Source organism: Taurulus bubalis (genome assembly GCF_910589615.1).
Source record: "Taurulus bubalis genome assembly, chromosome: 7".
NCBI lineage: Eukaryota > Metazoa > Chordata > Actinopteri > Perciformes > Cottidae > Taurulus > Taurulus bubalis.
In genome coordinates, this window is record NC_136595.1 from 18793090 (window position 1) to 18817466 (window position 24377).

At 39.5% G+C, this 24377-nt stretch overlaps 4 protein-coding genes across 4 annotated transcripts in view; all 4 read right to left on the reverse strand.

Annotated features, from left to right (window-relative positions):
* mcoln2 (mucolipin TRP cation channel 2) overlaps positions 1-2583 on the reverse strand; it is a gene marked incomplete at its 5' end in the record, with an annotated part of 13759 nt that extends 11176 nt beyond the window's left edge. Inside the window, 4 exons of the mRNA XM_079220458.1 lie at positions 670-826; positions 981-1154; positions 1764-1917; positions 2540-2583. Of these exons, the coding sequence (XP_079076584.1) occupies positions 670-826; positions 981-1154; positions 1764-1917; positions 2540-2583 (529 nt within the window). The remainder of the gene's footprint in view (positions 1-669; positions 827-980; positions 1155-1763; positions 1918-2539) is intronic.
* A 739-nt stretch (positions 2584-3322) lies between these two features.
* Positions 3323-9493, reverse strand: clcc1 (chloride channel CLIC-like 1; the record flags this gene model as incomplete). Its single annotated transcript, XM_079220514.1, has 10 exons — positions 3323-3726; positions 4129-4650; positions 4734-4880; positions 5149-5246; positions 6112-6211; positions 6305-6445; positions 7485-7706; positions 7852-7962; positions 9143-9250; positions 9362-9493. The coding sequence occupies 10 exons, from the start codon at positions 9491-9493 to the stop codon at positions 3634-3636; spliced, it is 1674 nt and encodes a 557-aa protein (XP_079076640.1). The 3' UTR covers positions 3323-3633.
* Positions 9494-10882: 1389 nt separating this feature from the next.
* On the reverse strand, positions 10883-18748 carry ftsj3 (FtsJ RNA 2'-O-methyltransferase 3). Its single transcript, XM_079220489.1, is given in 21 exon segments — positions 10883-11508; positions 11638-11732; positions 11932-12115; positions 13189-13291; positions 13495-13592; positions 13716-13845; positions 13988-14069; positions 14273-14390; positions 14548-14741; positions 15009-15144; positions 15420-15575; positions 15685-15771; positions 15871-15971; positions 16250-16348; positions 16536-16654; positions 16739-16933; positions 17022-17121; positions 17362-17441; positions 17596-17642; positions 18335-18440; positions 18613-18748. Coding segments are annotated over 21 exon segments (2541 nt in total). The 5' UTR covers positions 18680-18748; the 3' UTR covers positions 10883-11264.
* Positions 18749-19678: 930 nt separating this feature from the next.
* plaat1 (phospholipase A and acyltransferase 1) lies at positions 19679-21932 on the reverse strand (the record flags this gene model as incomplete). Its single annotated transcript, XM_079221368.1, has 4 exons — positions 19679-19780; positions 20474-20742; positions 21415-21553; positions 21906-21932. The coding sequence occupies 4 exons, from the start codon at positions 21930-21932 to the stop codon at positions 19679-19681; spliced, it is 537 nt and encodes a 178-aa protein (XP_079077494.1).
* Positions 21933-24377: the final 2445 nt, after the last annotated feature.

Consider the following 24377-nt stretch of genomic DNA (forward strand, 5'->3'; position numbering starts at 1 on the left):
CGCTTCTATTGCCCCAGAGGCCAAAAGTCACAAAGTGTATTGTCTCTCATAACATTGATGATTTTGTAATTCAACTTTCAAAATGTAGCAATTCATTCTTGAATGCATTTAGAATTACAATTTTGGGCTGTTTTATACATGCAATCAGAAGTGTATATTACTTAAAGACAAAGCTAATCAAGAAATTAATTAACAGATATTGGGCAAATACAGACAACTTAATGAATTAGGTATCAATGATTTAGTCCATTGAATTCTATGTTCATACACTTTCTAAATTATATTATGGACTTTAAATACCCTTTTATGTTTTGACCAATGTGTTGCTGCATTAAACAGGGTATACCGTTGAGTTGTAATTCCCGTTAATTTAAGTTGCTTTTCCACTATTTACCATTTAAATAATAAAAGGACAATTCAGTAAATTTATATCCATGCATACGTTTGTTACATTTTGTTTTACAAAGTTAAGATGTTTAATTAAGTCAAGCATATCCATGCCTTGGACATAAAAGAGCTTATTAATTAAAACAAAAAAAGGTATCTCTACCGTTTTCCGGACAGAAAAAGAAGAAAATTTTGAGACTGTCCAACTGTGAGATCTAAAATGACAGGTGAACTCTGAAGCAAGGGGAAATATTGACAACAGAACAAGAAGAAATGTCTTACCCGTCTCCAGCTGGGCATCTATATCATACGCATCGTTTGAGGGCTCCATGATGCCCCTCTTGTAATATTCTTTACAGATGATGAGAGGCAGCACATCGCCGTGTTCATCCTCTCCGTAACTGAGGGGACCCACAGAGAGCCGGCCCAACTGGCTGTACTATAAATGTTAAAAGCCTCAGGTAAATCAAACTGAAACTATGGGGATGGTACATCATGTTGGATAGAAGCTGCAAACTGCCGAACAAAAGAAACAAACACACAATCACGTGTGCGTGCGTGTGTGTGTGTGTGTACGGTGAGGTTGGACATGCCTGATCCAGCACATAAAACAGACTGTCATAGACGCTTTGTTGGGTGTAGACAGCAACACTGTAGTCATCCTCATCCACGCCGCTGTAGTCCTTCAGGAAAAGGTTTTTGAGCGCCATCATGTTCTCCTCCTTGTAGGACACAACCAGCTGGTTGCTGAGGCCAAACAGGATGAGCTACAGAGGAAAGCGAGCATTTAAGTTTCATGGCGATGCTTGATGTCTACCAACTAAATTGAATACGGTATATATATTTATACTTTTTTGAATATTTTCAAAGCTATGTCAGTAAGATTTTATGGAATATGTTTTAAAGATTTTACTTGATAATGCAGGATATCACGATGTGCATCATGTTGTCCACCTTATTTGGACATATCCAATTTACAACACTGATTTGGACTTTGCCTTCACATAAAACAATAACACTTTGAAGCTAGTGACTTTTCAAGAAAAATATTTAAGTAATTGTTTCCTTGGGTATTTTTTTCTGTTTCGTTTCCTTAGTTTCCCTTTTTTCCACTGCTGAAAACATTTTTTTTGTCCTTTTAAATGCAGCAAGAAGAGCAAGGTTCAGATGAATGGGCGAGGTTCACATATTTTATCATCTTCAATTTGAAAAGAAACAGACACTCAGATTATGTAGGATCCTGTGTGTTTAAATCTGCCCACAAAAATATCAACATATGACATATTACAACATACAGATTGGAAAGAGTGCAGTTACAGGAAACATGTTCTGGGTGGATCTTCTCCCCTAATCTTCATTAATCCCGCTCTACATACCTGTGTTGTGATCATGACGATTTTCAGAATCTGCACCACAAGTTTCCAGGGTAGGTGTCGTCGGGCCCGGTACTTCTCACACGGGCTCATGAAGTAGTACTTCAGGTCATCTCTCAGGTTCTCCTCTTTGACAACATCTTGAGTCAGCACAGAGCTGAAAAATAGAGAAGTTAGAACCAAATGTAATATCTTCCCTGGGCTGGGACACACAAAAAATAAAAAAATATTGTGAAGAGGCCAGGATACAGCACCAGGGGTTTGAAAAAACAGAAGTGAAAGTGCAGTTATGGTTATAATAATTTACTTGAGCAATAGTCATTCACAGGAAGGACTCAATGTACCACGGACACTGCCTGCATTCATGGTGCTGCCTGGGTTTATGTCCAAGGTTAGTTCAGGGAGTGCACTTTCAATATTTTCCCAACAGTTTGTCAGCCACAAGCTCTCCCTGACAGAGTGCAAACCTTCTCCTACTCCTTTTACAGTTGTTAGAAAATAACCAGAAGGAGTTTTTGTCTAGATTTTACTGTTATTTTCAGCTGAATGTGTTGTTTTAGAAACCCGTCTGGTCCAGCAAGGAAGAACTATCCTAAATGACTGATGCGATGTTAAAAAATAAAGGTAGAACAACAACATCTAGGTAATGCAAATTTATTTGTTCATTTGGGCAACTAAATCCAGTGTTTCAGTTTCAGAAACCTCATTTTTAAACTCTGACACTTCACATGCCCCAAAACTAGGCTTGAACGCCATGTCACTTAAAATGAATAACTTACCTATTTGAATTGCTCCGGTCAAGATAGCGAACCAGTAATTCCATGATTGCGTCCCCATGTGGAGCCACCACTTTGAAGGGTAGGTATGGTCAAAAGACTGACGGACAAGTCTCTTCAGCTGGGTTATCTGTTGCACCACGCACCTTCCAGTCAGCCAATCAGGAAATGAGTTTCAGCCGACTCAAAGGTCTCCAATCTACGGCGCAGGGAGCCACCAGCGGCCACCAAGGAGGTCGCAATGCGTCGACGGCAAAACAATATATTAAGATGCTTTATCGCCACCTTTCCAATTATTGTTGAGATACATGAGAATGACACATGAGAATGACATGAAAATGTTGGCGCTGCACCAGTCAATCTTTCAGGTCGTTTTTTTATCTTTCAGACTCAAAACCTTACACACGTGTGTATATATATATGTATGCATTTGTACATATATACACAAATTGTAAGTATACACATATGTATATATAAATATATATACACATGTATGTATTAATATGTATATATGATATTTTGAGTCTGAAATACTGACTGTTGCAGCTTTAACATTTCAACATTGTCCTTTTGTGTAACAATATTTTTTACCTTTTTTTATTGATTTCAGACATTATATTGGTAACTGATTTTGTTCTATACATGTGTTGGTTTATGAGTTTAAACATTAAAAGGAAGAAGCAATGCTGTTCACCAAAACTGACTTTAGCATTGCTATTTGAAGCCCTCTATGTACAAGCAGTTAACACAAAAATAACACAGATACACAAGACATTTTTCCCTTTTTTTATTTAATAAAAAATAAAAATGTATATTTAAACGTAAAAATAGAAACATTTTTATTTGTTCATTATACTTATAACAAATTATATTTCTTGTTTCCCTGATACCTGTTTTAGTTTGGCTGCTCTGCGGTAGATTTCACTTTTTGCTTTTTCCAACTGAGAAAATACAGTTGAGATTAAATCATCATGAAATAATAAACAGATTGACCAAACGTGGACATTTGAACAATGTCTGGAAGACATATCTTTGGCGTCACCGCCTCTAAACACTGATTATGTTTATCTTCCAGCTTTGACTGATGTTGAAGCTGCCTACTCCGCTGATGTTTCCTGAACAGGACATCCGACAGTTTCAAGAGGTGGCAGTATGACGAATGAGAGGCTGTCTTCAGCTGAGTGCAGATCCTGCAGTGAGGGGGTTTACACCAAAAATATACATGAAAAATCCTTACATGTTCAGATAAAAATGTCATGTATGGTCGTAAATACTACAGTTATAAACCAAAGAATAATATATTTACATTTGGAGATGGTTCAACCATTAAAACACAAGTCACTATATGTCGACAGAGTAAATAAAGAAATTGCACTAATTTAGGAATTAAGCACACCAATGAAAATGCCTCAAAAAAATATGATCTAGTTATTAAATATTTATTTACCTATTTATGTTGCATGTGCAAAGCTGAAGCATTAAAACACAAACAGTGTACTTTAAAGGTTAAATCACAGCACTATTGTAGGTCTTATGTTGGATATTATTAAGATCAACTTGATTTAGTTCATGTACTTTTAAAAACAACTCACCTCAACACGAGCTGGTGATGGCGGCCTTTCTTCAGATTGAGGTGCATTCACTTTCAACGGTTTAGTCTTTGAAGGTGATGCATCTGATTCAGTGGGTTTAGTTTTAGATTTGGTTGCGTTGGCAGCAACAATGCTAGCACTTTCTGCTTCTAACTCCTCTTGTGTCTCGTGCAGGTTTTCTAAATCCGACTCAGCGGCGAGATCCTGCCCCGGCTCTGCATCCGTCTCATCCTCACAGTGCCGAGGCTCGGCAGTGCCGAGCGACTCTACCCTCATCTCTTCCTTGCGTCTGTTGGGCTGCCTCTGACGAACCTGGTTCCTGTGTAATCGGCCTTCAACGGCCCGTTGCACTGGGGCCTGTTGCGGTGCGTCCCCTCCTGCTAAATTGTCACCGTCCAGGATCCGCTGGACGTGAGGATGCGGTTGCTCAAGCTGTTGAGGAGGGGGATCCCGTCGAGGGCGACGAAAAGGTGCAGCGATGCCATGCTGGAAGGCTGCCTGCACACCTCCATATATGCATACCTGTTGAAAAGATAAATTAATATAACACATTATCTGATCTCATCTGTTTGCAAGTGTCAATGTAATTTCCCGAGGGTCTTTACCACAATTGCGATGACGATAGTGAGGAGAACTGGGATCTGCAGGGTAATAGGTAGATCTTTGAGGAGTGCAACAAGAAACTCACTGATCCCCTGTCCAATGTGCTTCAGCGGCTCTGTGATGAAGGTTGTGATGGTAACCGCGAGCGCCTAAACAGAGAGGGATTTTTTTGTATGTAACTTTGTGTGTGCCATTCATTCAGATATTCGAAACTGATTCCAATTTTAAAATAGTATAGTTTAGGACGATGTGGAATGGGAAAACATTTATATGACAAAGGGAAATGCTTCATTATATTTCCTCAATAAAATAAAAAAAGGAAAATAAAACAGCATTATCTTTTGTTATGATGATGCCATTATTACGCAGCATGATATATAGCCAGTGAAAATGCATACATGCCATCAAGTGACCTACCTTAGTCGGAGGAACAAGCAATATGGGGTTGACGAAGAGGACTTCATAGTATTTTTTACAAGGGTCACCTTGAAGAGTAAAGCTGCTTCTCAACCACTCTGCAAGAAGACATCCAAAGATTCAGTGGAAACTAGTGTCTTTCTTCATAGACTTAGTAGTATCACTGTCATTAGTAGAGAGTGCATCCTCTCAAAGTGAAACTTTCAAAACACTGAAACAATAAGATGCTGCACATTAAAGGGTAATATCTATTTTTTTAAACTACACCCTATTTTCCAATGTTTTTGTGTCTGAGTGACTAATGGGGACAACCATTTTTGAAATTGGCCCACTTTGGCGCAAGAACACTGCAGATGGCAGCTGCTAAACAGGCTGCAATGTAATTGCTTGGGGCAATTCTGCACCGTCCATGTACATCCACTAAGTGCTTGTTTTAGCCACAGGCTCAGATTGTTATGTGCATGAGATGAACATTATCGAAACAACCCTTCAGAGAAAGTAAACATTTTTCCTTACATTTCGCTTGATCCGATCTGTTTGTTATTGTGTCTCACCAAGTCTCGCTGAAGCAGAAGTCTCATTCTACCAGCGTGGCTGGTTTTCACAATCTGGATGAGGCCATCATACTTTTTGCCCTGGCTTAATACCGCACCAATTGAAAAATATTGTTGTCCCCATTTAGAAAAAACGGGAAAATAGGATCCAGGTTATAAAATACTGAAGTTACTCTTTAAATGTGAATGGGGGACAGTGGTGTTGAACGATATATGGAGCAGCAGGAAGGAGCGGGACCACAACTCATTTTCATTGCTTCAGATCAGTTCATAAATAGCCCCAACAGGGCTGTGTGTGAAAACCATGCATCTGCAAATTTGTCGATTCAGTTATAATCCAAAATGTATGAAATGATAATGGGTTGAAGATACTTAATATACTGAATATTTACACTTGTAATTGGCTCACCTGTCAAGCTATCACTCCAGTCAATTTTCTTCACTCCAGTGCATTTTTCATAGACACGATCCATCTTTGCTATGTTGTTTTGGTGCCCAGCAAATGCAATCTGAAAAAAATTGAATGGTATTTCAAATTTATGTCTAAAAAAAAGTATTTAAAAAAAACGAATGACAGCTAAACAAGAGCAAAAGACCTTCACCTTGTAGAGATATAACCAGTTCCAGATAATACTGACGAAGAAGCAGACACCGATCAGTCTACTGAACTGCATGAACCAGGACACCTTTGACCACAGCTGAGTGCATATGATGGCCACTAAAACCAGAACACCCAGTCCCATCTGGAAACCAAACAGACAGAGTAAAACGTGACTGGTGGCACGAGATGGAAAACAACTTATTATTAAAGCTGCAACTATTACTCGACGAATCGATCAGTCGATTGGCAACACAAATAATCATAATCAATCATCATCATGCATAAACTGCTGTTTTCACTCGCTTAAATATAAAAATGACCTGTTTCTGTTCATAATACATTGAATATCTTTGGGATTTTAGACACATGAAGACATTAATTAATCTAGAAATTAATCAATAATTTAAAAGAAAATCCATAGTTGTCCAACAAAATGTACACAACATCATTTTTCAAACATGGAACTTCTTATCCAGCCATTATTGCACGTGTTATTATTGTTTCAAAGCTTCATTTCATTTTATGGAGTTAAAAAAATAGTTTGACAGAAAACAACATTGTATTGCTTAGTTTTTTCTGTAATGAACTCTCCTTTTATCCTGCCGCCCTGCTTTCATCAATACACTTTCCCTGACTGTGGTCTTTGTCCTCCACATACATCTGCATTAGAAAAGCAGATTAGAAACTCATTTTACACGCACACAGGCCCAAGAACTTGTCTTTCTCCAAAGATATCTAGCTCACGTTTCTCTAATCACAAGCACATTTTGAAAACCAGGTTTCTTGTTTACATGATGTTTAAGAAATTAGTTTGCTGGAGAAAGCCGACAGTATCCTGCTTACTTAAGACGCACGCACACACACACACACACACACACACACACACAGAGAGAGAGAGAGTGAAGCTACGACATGTTCTTGTATGAGTACTGCAATGACTAAAGGTAAATAACTATGAGAGAAATCTGCTTTGTTCTGTCATTTGAGGTTTTTGGTATTTCAAAATTCAGGTGGATTATATAAATGTGCACCAGGCGTTGAGGATGTACATTTCCCATCTACATGAACCAGCTACCAGTACTTCAGACTACACTCAGATTTGAAAGTTTTGACTATGAATGTTAAGTGCCACTAAATGTTTTAAAGACTCACAAACAAAGATTTCAGATTAATGATCTTACTTTTAATAGTGTGTCAAGCTCCACGCCGAAGGAGTCTTCAAAACGCCACTTCCAGGCCTCGTATTCATGTGGTCTGATATCGACCAGTATCTGACTGATGGCATTGTCGAGAGCCCCTGTTCTCCAGCTGTCTTCACCCTCCAGCAGTGTCTCAATCTCTTTCATGGCTTGTGTGGAGAGTTTGATTTTGGCATCATAGAAGACCTCCGAGGAGTCACTGGGCTGGGGACAAAAAGGTACAGGTAGCACTGTCAAATGTAGGCCACATGATGATTGCAAGAAAGTTTCAGTAAAATGCTTGTATGATTAGAAAAGAAACATTCAAAGCCACATAACACAGCATAGTACATGTGAAATGACCTCTTACCAAACCAACTCTTAGTATTTCCTTCCGGAGTCTGGTAAGGAAACGTTTGAAGACTGGATTGCATGTAGGCTGCTGTGAGATGACCATGATTTTCTTCTTTAGTTCTTCAACCTGAATGAAAGCAAATCACAATATTTGTGGTGTCTGACAGATTAGGTAGGTTTTAACATTTCCTATATAGAGACCAAGGGTCTTTCTCATTTCCTGATTTTGTGCCTTCTTGATTCCTTTCCTCGGAAGAGGAGAGGAGTCGAGGCTAAAGGCATTTAACAAATGAGACATCGTCGCCTTGGACCATCATTTTAAAGCGACGTCAATTAAATATGAGATGTGGCACAGCTGATCCGCTGTTCATTGTTTAATTATACTGCTGTATTATATGATCGCTGTCAGATGAGCATAATGGTGTTCATGACATCTTATGTATTTACTATTAATTAAATTCACAACATGGCATAATGTGACAGATGTCACGCATTTATTATTTAACACACACACACACACATAAGCTATTATAGACTTTATATATTGTATTGTAAGAAGTACTACAAACATAGAGTGACATAATGTATGATTGATCTATATTATATACACAGAAACATACTGTCTTTCTATATGCAAACATGAAACAGTGTATTAGTGCTGAATTTAACAGAATGTTGCTATTGAGATAACAATTTGATGTCCGCAGCAGTTTACACTTGTACAAATCATGTCAGGATTACTGCAGTTGAATTGGATGAAGCTACATTCAGTATAAAAACATCAGTATCAGGTGACTGTCATTAAGAAATGTTGTGAGAACTGAGCCTTACAAGGAGCTGCACTAACTGAACAGTGGAAAGTTTGATCGGACATTTGATCATCTTAAATAAAAACAATATATGGAAATAAAAAGGAACATTTACATTGGTAGAGTGCAACCTTGGTTTGAGATCGTCACAGCTGTGTGTCACTCCTCTTTTATCAGAATCAGCATCAGCATTATTGGTCATGAATGCATACGCATAGAAGGAATTTGACTCCGGATTTTTCATTGCTCTCAACATACATACACAGAAATAGACAAACACACAAACTAAGCGTGTTGGTGCAAGAGGTCAGAAAGGTATGAAGGAGCCATGTTGTGAAGGTCTTTGTATATGATGAGGAGAATCTTGAACTGGATTATTTGCTATATGGGGAGCCAGTGTAGGGTTTAAAGGACTGGGGTGATGTGATCTCTGGTGCGGGAGTAATTTACCCAGAAGAACTTCGTACAAATGTCGATGTCATATATAAAAGCACAAACCTGTATCTGTAGATCCACTACTTGTGAGTGACACGGCGTCGGGTCCACGTCGTTGGAGTCCCGATCATACTTTCTTCTCTTGGTGGGGACATTGGCATAGCTTGCTGGCTGCATATGTTCAATACACAGGTATTAATATCAACACAGCTTCCGAGCAGACAGGCCAACGTTAGCCAATGCAATTCGTTCAGTGGACCCATTTAACGTCACCCAACCAACCTCAGCAGGCTTCCTCATCGTTTTGGTGCTTGCGTCGTAGTTGAGCATATCGTAAGGGTCTATCCAGTCGTTGTCCACCTCCTGTCCTGTGCTAGCCAGAGACAGGCTGCCCAGCAGGACCAACATGAGCATCCTGGCAAGGCGAGGAGAGTACTTCCGCAACTAGCTGACCGGCTAGCTACAACAACAACACATCAGGGGAAGGAGAAGCTAGCTACAAGAAGAACACCTCAGGGAAAGCGAAAGCGAGCAACAACGCGGGTGAACGGCTCACTTTAAATCAAGCAAAGTTGAGTAAATAACGTAAGTCGATAAACATGCTAATGGTAGTGACAATGGTAACATCAGAAACACCCTTGACTTTGAATGCACTTTAAAAAGCCAAGCCTTCAATAATACGCGTAATGTTAAATACTTTACCACGTTACAATCGTAACAGAACCGCTTTACGGTACAGGCGTTTGTCACGACTTACGCCCATCGCAAAGGCTCATGGGAAGTAGAGTTTTTTTGACAAAAGGCAGCGCATAAGCAGTATTAATTTCTCTCTACAATCATTCTATTTTGGTAAGTCTCAAATTCAGTTCAGCGAAATGTACAGTTTCTGATTTATACTGAAAGAGTAATTATCAGTGTTCAGCAAAGATCTTTGAAGTATAATTATTGTAATTTTAGAAAATAGAATACCAGGGCTCTCAAGTTTTTAAGACAGGTAAGCGTGACATCTATCTCTCTCCCCCCGGACGGAGGCGCGGCCGGGGATTAATCTTTTTATTGATTGGCAGGGGATTCGGGGGAGACGTGCTTGATTCCTCCATGGTGAGGGCAGCGCGACCAGGTCATGTTTGCGCGCTGCAGCACATTAAATAGCCTAGAGTTTTTTTTTCAGCGTGAGAAATACGATGTGTGGCGTGAATTAAGACCGAAATGCGTGACAGTCACGCTCAATGCGTGACACTTGAGAGCCCTGGAATACAGTAAAGAAATATAAACTACTCAGTGACATGGAAAGTCATGCAGTCAAAATATTACTTATGTAAAGGTAAATAATGTCGACGTTTTCAAAATATTGTCTTAATTATTAAAGGAGTATTGAACATTTAACCCGTCCCTGTTTTACCATTACATAATTTGGATATTTTTGCTGACCAGCATTTTCAAATGTTTTAAATACATAGGAATTGTTTTGTTCGAGGACAGCCCTACTAAGTATAAAACATATGGAAGATTAATTTCAGCTGTTTGTGCATCGCCAATCAAATGTCATAACTGCTACATCTGTACACTGAAAACAGATCAAACGTAAACTTGATCACACCTGGAAGCTCCCAAGTCCAGTCTCATACTGTCCTCTTGTCCCGATAGAAAGTGACTAATGCAACTTCTATAGTTTATAATTTATGTCATTTCTCATACTGACTACCAGGAATTATTATGAATTTTATCTTCTTAACAAAATTGAAGTTCTGAAAAAGTAACCTACTTTTTAAACACAAGAAACACTGAATTAAAGATTCAACAAAACATTTTATTGCAAAAAATGTGTATAGAATATTTACATTAATAGCAACATTTCTTAACCCATTTACTAGGTTTGATTTTAGTTTCGGCCATTTACAGTTCGGCTGTTCAGTGAAACTACTTTGATCACAGAGATTAAGATCTTCTGAAAGACAGCCTTTAAATACTACAGAACAGATATCAAGGAGGAACCTCAGCAAATTTGCTAAAAAGAGGGCATCGCGTGATTGACCACGAGTCATTTTAGCCTCCGTACATGACAGAGGAGCCTGTGGGAGGCATCTTAGTTTACAAAGCTCCATAAAGGCTGACCTGCAACATGAGACCAGGCAATGTTTAATAGTTAGAAAGGAAAGACTGTGGGAGCACTACGGGTTTGAATTTATTTTCGCCCTTTACCACCCTTTGCCGGTCCTCCTTTTCCTTTGCCACCCTTTCCTTTGCCCCCTCTGGTGCGTTGCTCTTTCCTCTGCATCCCCCGCATGTCCTTCTTCATGCGACCGTCCACCACTTTGAAGGCTCCCTTAACGCCGGTGGGGCGCCTCACTTTCTTACCAGCGCCCTTCTTGGAAACAAGATACGTCACTTCTCTCTTCTCCTTCCCCAGGCCGGCTTTCTTGTAGATACTGACAGAATGGGAAAAAGATGAGATTATTGAAATGACGATACAATTGTCCTGTCTGAAGCAGTGCATTTAGGTTCATGAGTCATCATTTTCTTGGTAAAGCTCCAACCCTTCAGATGTGATGCCATACCTCTTCAGCTGAGCCATTTTCTCCCTCTCAGAGCTGTCCACTGTGTCGCAAACTGCTTCTGCTTTCTTCTTGGCCTGATCCATCTTCTTCAGCATCTGGAAACGTCACGGAAAAAACAACCATATTAAGATAGAGAGAAATCATTTGCCTGAAGTTCCCATAACTAGAAAAGGTTTTTAGTTTTTCCATCATGAAACTGATCTAGCCTCTGTTATGATTTCAATCATGATCTAGTGTTATGCTTCAACATTTTTCGTCAACTGTTGCCCCATTTCTTTTCCCCCCCATTCTTACCCTCCTCTTCTTCCTGGCCTTGGCTTCAGCAACTCGTTTGATTGGTCTGGCATCAATCTCCTTCCATTTTTGTTTGTACTCTTCCACCATCTCCTTGGTGACCGGCACCGGCCTCTTCCGGTGTTTCCGTTCGTCGTCCAGAAACCACTCGGGTACCTCCCACTGCTGCTCGGAGATAGCAAACCTGCAGGAGCATACAAAAAATGTACTTGTTTTAAAATCAGATATGTGTATATTGAAGGCTGCTACGAACCCGGTTTTACAAGTAAAATCCCATTATTTTCAAATAAGTCTGGTGTTATTCTAAATTTCACTTATTGTCGGCTATGTTTCCATGGCACTAAAGTCAAATAAATCACGTTCTGAAGTGGGTGAACCTCTGTGGCCTGAATAAAATTCAGCAAAATTAGAGCACAAGAAGGGAAACTGATGTGGGGAAAGCAAGTAAACGAGTAAAGTAAAAAGGACACACACAAAAGGTGCTTCTCTTATTTCATTTTCTCTCTCGTTTGATCATTCCAATAAGCAAATATAACTTTGCCATCTGGAAGGAAGCTAACTGATGAGCGAAAGTGGTGTGAAAACGATGGGCAAATGCCATTTGTTTTTAATGTATGCATCACTACAACGGCATGTATTACTACTGTCCTAGGTCTTCTAGTTCCCTTTTTTGAATGACGAATACATACTACCGCCACCTCATGGCATGAAGAGTTATTTCCGCTCATGCCGGTGAAAAACGTACAGGCTGTAGTCCTTGCGGTGTGTTCAAGTGCAACTTTTGGGCCAAGACGCAGGCAAACTTGAGGCACCGCAACAGTCTGCCCTATTCGCTACTACGTCTTTGATGTCGGTTCGGTGCGCCTGGGCCTTTGTTCCGACAGAAGATGTATATATTTTTTCTTTGAATGGTTCACAAATATACAATGTATTTTACATACTAGCAAGTATTTACAGCAGCAGGACTTTGAATGTGGGAGTGTTTAAAAATAAACTACAGTGCCCACATTCATTGTAATGAAAGAACAAATCCCCCAGTGGGTGTGGGTGTGTGTTTAAACTCAAATCAGGCTTTGGCAATACAAGCCGTTCTTTTTCATAGGACCAATATATTATAGATTTTGGTCTTTTCTTGGATTTGATGAAATATAGAATAACTTCAACCGTGTACTGCAATTGCTGCAAGTTTTGTGAGACAATTTGAACCAGTTGGAAAGTGGGCACACGTGGAAATACCACTCAGTGAAACATACATACCTGTGGAAGGAGCCGTCCATCAGGTCCCTGGCTCTCTTCTTCGACGTAGCAATCTGACAGCCTAGCGCCAGGCCCTCTGCATCCAGGATCCTGGATCTCTTGCCTGAGGAGCAAAGAAACCACAAACAAAGTTACACAAAAACATGAAGCTAGACATCTTCTACTGGCTGCATTTATTATATTGATTCATATTGGTTACTTATGTAACCGTGTTGATGAGCCGATGCGTCACTTTCCAAAAGTTAGGATTTGTGTAAATTGGAGATCACCACCTTAACCTGAAATATTAATGTTTTATATACTCACTGGTGCTTTCTACAGGAACAACCTGGAAGTCACGGTCATTGGACTCTTTTGGCATCCCACCAGCCCCTTCATTTGCAGCCTTCATCTTGGTAATCGACCTAGAACAAGCAGCAACATATTCATTTTTATGTTTTTTGTTGTTGTCAATAATCAAGTTAGATACATTATCTAATATTTTTAACAGAAAACCGCCTAGACAGACACAGTAAATGACATTTTACTTTTCATCATCGCCCTCGTCATCTGAGTCGCTGTCACTTTCATCCTCCTTTAAAGGTAGCGCCTTTTCTTCCTCTGGCGTAGCATCCTTTTTTCCTTCCTCTTCCTCCTCTTCAGCTTTCCTCTTTTTACCTTTTTCAAAAGAAGATCCAAAACTGTAATTATTTTGTCAGTCCCAGATTGAGGAGAGCCGCTGATATTCTGTCCTCAATTTGTGTCCATTTTCTGATGAACATGTATAAATAAATGTATGAGAAACAGGGGAGATTATTACTGGCTTCTTTGGTCAGAAGCCACTCGGTCTGTTGGAGTTCACTCTCTGCATCTCCTTCCAGGCCGATCTCAGAGAATATGCCCTACAAATCAAAAGGATGGCCGGGTCAAAGGTTACAAGGATATCAACTAATTGGCAGGTGCAGAACACAAGGTGGAAAAGGCAGGTGACAAGTCATGACACGACACCAGTTAGTGTTACTGTCAACATGAAAAGTCTACACACTATATTAAATTGTATATCATGTATACATGTATCACATTATGGGAGCACAAGAGGACAAACCTTGCTGAACCACAGGTTGGTCTCTCGTTCCTTCTTCTCATCCTTTCCCTCCAGTTCCACCAGCAGGCCACTATCCTGCCCTTCATCTTCATCATCATCTTCTTCTGCAAACTTGACTCTGAAAACCAGACACAAATAAGCAAAAAATAAATAAGAGAACAAATCATTAGTGATGGTATAACCGTTTTATTTTTTTCTTTGAAAGCAGGACAATATTTACAGGAACAGAATTTCAAATGATAGACTTGACTTTCATGCAAATTTACTTCACTTACTTTTTCTTTGGTGCCTTCATCTCCAGCTCTTTCTGTCTCTGCTCCACCTCTTCCATGTCCTCATCATCTAAATCAGATGCCAGGGACATTTTATCCGCCTCGTCATCCTCTTCGTCAGACAGGTGGAGGTCGTCATGTTCTTCTGCCAGGTTGTCTGCCAGCTGCATATCCCCTTTGGATAAATCCGCCAGAGCCTAATGGAGAAATGTGATGAGCAAAGTAGCATCAAAATAGCATTGGGGAAAATAGGACTGCATCTTTATTTGCTTGTGTCCCCAACCACTAACATATTTTGGCAGGAGACATTAGAGATGGGATGACAATACCTGCACCAAAACTACAATCTGATGCCAGCGAGTAAGGTAAAGCCCCAAACAGAATTAAGTCTAAATAAAAAGATTTTGCCAACCGAGTCCAAAGGGGAGGTTTGCATCCCTGTGTGTGTGTCCGTGTTGTCTCACCGCTTTCTTCTTTATGGCGCTGAGGCAGAACATGGATGCGTCGTTGGAATCTGCTATGGAGACGCCAGGCAGGTCCATCTTCAGCTCCACCCTCTCCCTCTGCTTCCGCCGCTCCTTCAGCAGCTTCTTCTTCTTCCTGTTGGAGCATGAAAAGGTCATACAAACTCTATTTTCTCAACAAATTGTAATAAACCTCATGCTCCAATTTCATATTTTTCCACTCAAACCACATCAAACGCATGCGGTGAAGATGATAAGAAGTTTATCAAAGTGCGGCAGGTTCATTCAGCAATAGTTCTGAATAATTTTCTTCACAAACGAGTATGTGATGCAACAGATAGTCGCAGAAAATTACAAAGAAAATTAATTCCTGAGGAGAAAATAGTAATCCTGAACAACGTTGTGTCGTACCGTTTGAGCTCAGATACCTCCTCAGCTTTCAGTTCTGCCAGTTTCTTCTCCATTTCTGCCTCCTCGTCTTCCTCCTCTTCTTCTTCTTCTCCCACCTTCTTTTTCTTTTTTTCTGGTTCATCATCTAAATCCTCCTTTTCTTCATCAGAACTTAAGCTAAAAACAAAGCAAAGAGGATGTTTCCATTAATCTGCCATGACACATTCTGACAAAGACATGAAAATATTTCAGTGGCTTTTTGTAAATATGCTTGCAAAGACTTTACTTGATATCAGGGTCAAGCGATTTAGTCTCCCCCTTCAGTTTTTTGCCCAGGAACCTCCTCAAATTGGACCTCCAGGTTAGCAGCAGGCTGCAGGTGTGAGGATGGAGGAAATAAGAACACACACATGCATGATTGACTCATTTAAATGTATATCTTTTATTTCTCGCAAAACTAAAACTGACTTACCGGAGCTCTTTGCGGCCCAAGACTTTGATGTCACGACAGCACTCCCTTATCTCAATACTGGTGGACGGGTGAAACTCCAGGTCTGTGTTGTCAAAGGTAATCTGAGTGAAGAAGACAGAGGGAGATTGGAAAAACAGGAGGGCCATTACTTAGCTTCATCTTTCCTACAGCTTCTCTCCCTGAGGTCAGTCATTGTACATTGCATTCTGTGGACTATAAATCCAAATAGCAGGTCCAGGATAATTAATCATATAATCAACATCTTTCCTCTACAGCAGCAATTTACAGTATATACAACCAGATTTTCTATGAAATGGCAGAACATGTGTAGACTTCCAGCATCAGTCTTTGACAAGGTAAAGTAAGAAAGAGATCTCACCTCACTGGCTTTGTCCAGGAAGTCTACGGCATTGTCTGCTTTCAGAAAGGACGTCACTGTGAAACTGTAGTGGAGTGTAAGAGCACCATCTTTGTATCCCTCTGCCTGGAACAAAAGAGAAGAAGCTTTGTCAGTAAGGAATGCAATATGGAAAGTCACATGTAACCAACTATTCAGGACCCTACAGGAAATCATGGGAAAGTTAGTCTTGGTGTTCTTAACAGGTTGTTGAAATGATCTGTTAAAATAGGCTTATCCAGAATTCCACCATCTCACACAGCGTACATGCCTTTGGCTTCTTGACAGGAATCAGCTCCTTCACAGTTTTGGCCTGCACCTCCACCTCTTTGAACGCATGTTTGGGGTCAAAAAACCTATTGTCGATTTTGTCTGGGGCGAGAAAACCTGGGAAGAAAAAGATGCATTTTATTTAGTTAAGATTTTACTGCAGAAGTGTAGAATAATTTCTTCTGCCTAGCTGCCACTGACCCTGACAGACGACAAAGATCTCGGCGGACTCGTTCCTCGACGCCTGCGGTTTGGTGGCCTGCACCTTCTTGAAGAACTGCTGGAAGATCCAGAGCAGTGGCTGATAGTCTTTGGAGCGGAAGACTTTAGTGACGAAAGTGCCACCTTTGGTTAGAAACTCAGTGGCCAACTTCATGGCCATGAGAGTCAAATGAGCTGAAGGTTAAGTGGGGAACAAAAGGAGATTTTGAGACATTCGATTCAATTGCAATCCATTATGCCTACTGTTTTTGTGTATTAATACCTTGTGTGAAGGCATCATGTTGCCAGTTGGCTCCCACATTTGGGGCTCCGTCATTCAGTACAACGTCGACCTTCCATGTCTGCAGTTCCTTTCGTATAGCCTGTAATCGAGAGAGTAAGTATCTCACTTAAATACATGTTAAAAACATTCGTAGTTTATGATTTTGGAGAGATGTGATGCTTGGTAAACAGTGCAGGTGTTTAATGCCATGACAGAACCATCTGTCTCCAGTGTCATATTGTTTTGCGGGACTACATTGGTTATTCCTTGTATAAAGTGTATGAAACACTGACGTTTGTTTTCCTTCAGTGAAACTGGACTGCAGCAGCAACTGCCTCACCTGTCTGCATTTGTCAGTGGTGATGTCTTCTTGCAGCGCAACCACATTGGGGATGGGCCTGATGGGCACCAAGTCAACGCCTGACAGGAAGAAACACCGTTTTTAAAGCTTTTCTCACAGTATCCCAGGAATGAAAATTAGATTGGAAAACAATTAAGATTTCTTTAGAAACAACTGAATTCCAAAGCAGACAATTCATTAAACAGTTAATCATAATGATGACGTCACACTCACCAATAATAAGACTTGATACAGGCATAAACTTCGACGCCACCTGCAACCTGCAAAATGATTTTGATTCATGAGTGTATTCCTGTGCTCAACTATATTCCACAACAAGCATTTCACTCATCGGTCTTCCTAGACAGAGCATACAGATAGATAGCCACGTATGGGACCTCAACACTCATTACATATCTCTGGGAAATCCTAAAATGGGAACATATTTTTCACTTAAAAAGTAGGCTGCATCTTCACGGATAATTGTATCATTACTGGAGGACTCTTGTTGTGCAACTCTAAATTAATATTGGAGGGTTGAACTACCATTTGTATATAGACACAATTACAGATGAGATAGATTACAGAAGACTGTCGATACATCTTAATATATACATACATATATATATATATATATATATATATATATATATATATATATATATATATATATATATATACATATGTTGTCTCAATGTTCTTAAAAAATAATAATATGTGCACTTTATTTATATTATCTGTATTCACATAACATGTTGGACAGGAGAGAAACGTTGTTTCAACTCTTCTGTACGTTTGCACATGTTGAAGAATTGACAATAAAGCTGACTTTGACTTTTGAGTGAATTAACCAGTGTCCTCAAATTAGATTAGATGTTTGACCCTCTTTGTCTCCACATTTTGGGCCCCCTTGATTTAAACACTGTTACTCGACACGTTAAATAGCATGATCATGTGTTGGCAGGCTGCTCACCATCCACCAGGAGCAGCACACAGGTCGACCAAAGCTCTGGCTTTCTGTAGAAACTGAAATTTACGGTTGAGCTGGATGAGTTTGAAGGAAGAACGAGAGCGATAACCTGAAAAAGACCAAATATAATGTTACCAGACAGCTGACACTTTGAAATCCTCATCCAGCAACACGTTTAGCGTTGGTGAGTTAGCTAGCAACCCCGCTAATGACGCTAGCATCTAGTTACTCCACTACTTGACTGTCTCCAGACTGCTATGTTTTCTAGTGTGGTACTCTACCTGATTCTTTCGCCAAATGGTAAAATTTATCCTTTCGGGCTTTCCCTACTTTGAGTTTCTTCCCCATATTTGTCGATGTGTTTTTTTCACGCTGTACTCAGACACGGAAAAATTACACACGAGTTGAAGCGTCCACGAAAACAACACGTGCGACTTCCTCGACGCGGACATTCGACGTCACACTGCGCGTTGTTTCTTCTTCTTCGTCTACTTCGTTTCCTTGTGTTTTACGGGACGTTGCTGACACCTGCTGTCTGTACCGCAGATCAGCGCCGTATGGTAATTAAACAGCTCTGCCACGGGTGAAATCAAATGGTAAGATTTATTGCAGTACTTTAAACCACCCAACAGTAACAATAGTTAAGAAAGTAGCCTGCTAAAAGTGCTAAATGATACAAGATGGTGCAGTAAGTTAAAGGGCAAGTTCATCTAAATCACAAGAACAACATTGGCCTACTTCCTCTTATAGTGCATCTAGCCATGCAGATATACACATACATTTTAATTTGTGAATGTTTTGAGATAGACTACATGTGAGACTTCAACTACTAACTAGTAGTGAAAAGATTTGGGTTTTTGGTGATTCAAATTCAGCAGGAATGTTTCTCTATGCCACAGTGTTCATGTTACTCTGGATAATCCACACACTTTGTGGTGAACAGTGGGCTATTTTCTACAAGAGAAGCAGCCCCTTTGCATTAGGGTGGCAGCAGGAATCTCAGCGTGAGAAACCTGGACATGTAAAACCAGAACTGTCTGCATGACCGGATACCAGTAAAGGTTAATAAAAAATAATATATATATATATATATATATATATATATATATATATATATATATATATATATATATATATTGAAATTTGAGTATATCAGCAATATCACACTGCTTCATATTTAATACTTTTTGACCAACAAGCCTATATGAGCCTATATGAGGCTAGTTTCTGAACAAGTAACACAATCATTTGCATTTGTATTAATTATTTTTGTTATATATATTTTTATTTTCCATCACAGCCACATGAATGTTGGGAGACAACACCCTTCAGTGAAGAACACAGCTGTCAGAAAGGCCTGTTTCTGGATCGTGTGTTGATCAGTCCCAGGACAGAGAAGGCACTGGCTGCTGCCGTCACCAAACTGATGGCCCCAATGGCCCGTGTAGCCTGAGGAGACAAGGAGGACAAGAGTTGGACTAAGGGTTACCGTGATCATAAAGATATTTAATAGTATGGACTGTGCTTATGTTGAGTATGTTACAAGTGTTTGTAACATACTCAAGAATGAACAGCAATGCTTTTTGAGTGGGTACTTCTTTTCACCTAACAACTGGTCACGAAATCATGAAGAGAACAAGAGCAACATCTTTAGCCACTTTTCAAGGTTATGGGGGTGAATGACATTGAAAACATTGATTTTGGGTGGAGTATCCTTTTAATATCCACCCAGACTATAGCCATAACTTTAAAAACTCCAAACCTGTTCCTAAATCCAACTAGACAAAACAGGACTACTGATTGTATTTAAATGAGCGTTTATCTAGTTTTGCCAAACCTATGGGTAGAACTAAAAAGGATGAAGTAAAATAGTGTCCCTTTATGTTACACAATCTGACATCCACAATCACATAATTAAAATATACACATAGAAATAGAGTAACACAGGCCATTATAAAGTAAATATTAGATTTAAATATTGTATGGTAAGGTCTTTTAAATGCCCTGTTTTCTTTCAAAGATATAATTCACAAGTAAAACTATGACTGTGGTGACATGTCATCAGCCCCTATGGCAACCTATGTTGAGTGGCATTTTGCCCTGATGGCACAAAAAATGGAAACAAAATAAACAATGAGAGACCTGCTCGGACACCCCCTCCCCGTAGCGCAGAAGGGTAACAAAATGCTCGCAGTTGCTCCCCAGCAGATCGTAGGACACCTCCTGGCCAATGAGGACTTGCGCTCGCTGAATGATCTCAGAGACAGCCAGGGGTGTGTGGTTGTGGTCGTACTTGTTGTTGACACGGTACGAGTCGCTTCCTACCACCTCCTTCAGCAGCTGCATGCGCACCACTGCCTTCCTGCTGAAGACGGACTTCACACTGGACATGGCGGCTGCCTGGTTCTCATCTGAATAGGAGGAGCAGAGACTCAGTGTGATCACACATATCTACCAAAAGTGAACATTGTACAACCTTGGACCTGGAATCTTGCAGGTTTAGGCAAAATAAAAAGACAGCCAATGTAGGCATGCACAACACAAACAAATCCCAAAGACATTCAAGATCCTGGTTACAGAGACAAAATGTATCATCATCATATCATTTTATCAAAACTGCATCAGTGTTAATGCCTAAAGTGTGAAAGACAAGGGAGCTTTCTTCACTTAGTACCAAAAGAGCCACAAGTCCGAAGCAAAGCTGAATTTTATGAATTGAAAATATTCTGAATATAGAAACAGTTGTTGTGTTTCAGAGTGTAACACTCTTACATCATAACTAAGGCTGCTTTTAAACTTCAACTTTGATTGTTGCTTGTTTGGTCACAAATATTTCATATTCTACAATAATACTCAAGTATCCGAGGACTCTAAACCAAGTCAAAGTGGTCGAAGAAGTATTTAGTATTTACTTAAGTAAAAGTAATAATACCACGTCCATGTCAATACCAAAAGTCCGTCATTCACTACACTACCCTTTTTCTTCCTATTTGAGCATCATCTAGTTAAAGTGTGTCAAAATCAACCGATGTTTTTGTGTGAAAGTTAGCTCAGCTTTTACACACATCTCGCGTCCTACTGACCAACAGGAGTTAAGTTGATGATGTAACCATCTCCCAGGTAGAGAGCCCAGTGCTGATAGGCCGGTCTAAAGATCTCAATGAGGTCACCAGGCTGGGGGTCACCATAGGGGTCAGGAAGGTCGGGGTCATTAGAGGCCATCTGCACACAGAGTAAGAGACACAGGGAGAGGTAAGTATGATACAGTAACAAGTTCTGTTTAGAAAATGGAACATTTGTCATATTGGAAATTATTTTATATCATAATCAAGAAACATCTGATGCAATATGAAATCTTTCTTTTCAGTTGCTGGATTATTTGTCAAAATTATATAAATGATATAATTTAAGGTAACTATAGTTGTAAATAGACCCTCGAAATGAATCAGACATACAGTACGTTTACCTTTTCGAAGGTCAGCAAAGGTCATTCCATTATTACATGTCCACTTTCGGCCATGATAAAAACACTGTTAATTATCTGGTCATAATAACAGCCTTTCAGTCAACTTACAGTTGTGTTTTGTTGTTGTTTATCCATCCCACATCATGCCTCCACAAATTCTATAAGGAAAAGAAAACACAGAAACAAACAACAAAACTACTTTTAACCCAATAACAGATCACTCAAGAGTCCAAAGGTAACATAACTACATTCCAAGAGAAAGAGAATGCTAGATAGGATGGTACAATGGAAATGGCACCTACACACACACACACACACACACACACACACACACACACACACACACACACAGACAATACACACATACGCTCTTTTGTCACATGTGCTGCCACAATAGCATCAACACAATGGGGAAGCTGACAGAAAAATAGTTTGAGGCCAGGTTATTTTACATAGACATGAACACCCATAAAAATGAGATTTTATAACATATAAATCACCCTTACGCCAAAGTTCTTATAGTTTTTTGGGTTTGTTTTTTAAATGATTGATCACCTAAAATAATAATTTAAATATCGAGATTATATGTTAATTCCACAGAGAGAAAGGCTTAGTTTGGATTAAAATTACACATTGATGGGATGAAATCAATATCTGCCCAGGAGAACAATTAGTACATCCATCTTATAATTAATGTATGATGCTGGAGCCTTGCTCATAAAAAAAAGCCCCATGTTACATACAATGTAACTCTGTATGGACATTATGTAATGATTGTATAACATATTATTGTAGTAATGCTCTAACATCCATTGCTGCTGTATATGTAGAACAATCAGTACAGATATAAAACAAAACATGAAACTGGAATAAAGTCCCTTGTTGTGAGTAATATCTTCATGATGATAGTGATTATATTGAATCACCAGAGGCTCAAACAGTCAACACAGAGCAAGTGCATACAGGAGTAATACTTACTCAAACACCAGCAGCTTTTTCTTCCTCACCATTTTAATTTTCCATCATCAGTCCGCATATAGCCAAAAGAAATTCAGCAGGAAAAGAAAAATAGAAAGAGATTGATTCCGAGTTTCTCAAATGATAGAAGGTAGTCAAATATCCAAAAACCAAACGCTGGAGGTCCTGGTGGAGGTATTTCAGTCTCGTTGCTCTGACTGATGACAGTTTGCCACAGTTGCTAAGGTCACACACACACACACGCGCACACAGGGGGGGCGTTTCCTACCTGCCATTGTCCCATTCACAAGTAGACACGCTACTCTTCTGAATACGAGTTATTGTGGATTTGCAAAGGCAACACATGCATGACTGATTTAATTTAAATGCTGTCTGATCTCTTTGCTTGTAGAGGTGACAGCAAGCCCATGTGTATGTTCAGGTATTCCCTTCTGCTACTTACAATGTGACAAATGGAAATGGGTAAACAGATAGATGGATAGGGGGGTATTGTGGATGGACCAGTGTACTGGTTTGGTGATATTGTGTTGATACAGGGGCTGAAAACCAGATATCAAGCATGAGGAGTTGTTGACATTTGTGAAAAACACTGTAGGAAACTCTCTTTTTATTTTTTCTTCTTCTGCTTTTTGATTCATTGCTTTTATATGTGTTATTGCGATGTACACCATTGTTTATTACAGTACATGTCATGCTTCATGATAGAACATTTGAGGAAAAGGCATCTATTATAAATACATTAATTATCTTTGACACATTTCATATTTACAAGGGAAAATTTACAAGCCCAAACCCTATTTTCTGTGTGTTTTTAATCAAAGAATTTGAAATATATATATATTAAAAACTCTGAACGGCTGTTCTAAAAAAAAGGCCATGAGAACTGTAACGGCATACGTTATCAGTAATATATGTTTGTAATTACACAATCGTGCCTTAATGTCCTCTTTTTTATTTTATTTTTATTTTATGCTTTGTCTTTTTTGTTTCTCTCAGTTGCCCACCTGGCTTGTTGGATTAACTGTATTTTTTGCCGTTTTCTATTGTCACTTTATGAAATTGTACATGTGCAATTATTGAATAATACAAAATTTAAATAGATGTTATGCTTCATAGCCTTTGTGTAATTAGTTACTTGAGTCTCGCGACAATAATATGGATCTCAGGGGTCAGGCGCATTCTCTGCGCGTTGATTGGCTACTGCAGTTGGAAGCTGCGTCAAGCTCCGCACAGTACATTTCAACATAGCAGGAAGGATTATAAAAAAAGAAAAACATTTCTAAACAAAAAATGTTTAGAAATATTTAAAACGAACAACTTCAAAAGTATATGCGGCGTAGAGTGAACACAGAGCCGCCGGAGTTGTCCCAAATGGCAAAGGTTGGCTAGCGCTGGTGACGTAATGTTAGGGTATATTACGCAGCAACTTGGATCAACTATGCTTTTATTTTGAAGTTTGTTCCGGAAGCCTTTCTCCTTCCACGGCTAGCTAGCTTGACAGTTGCCATTACAGGATACAAACAGAAGGTTAGCCAGGCTGACAGCAAGGAAAGGGATTATCTGTGCTGTCGCAGTGGATCCATACTGTTGTGTTATGAGAAG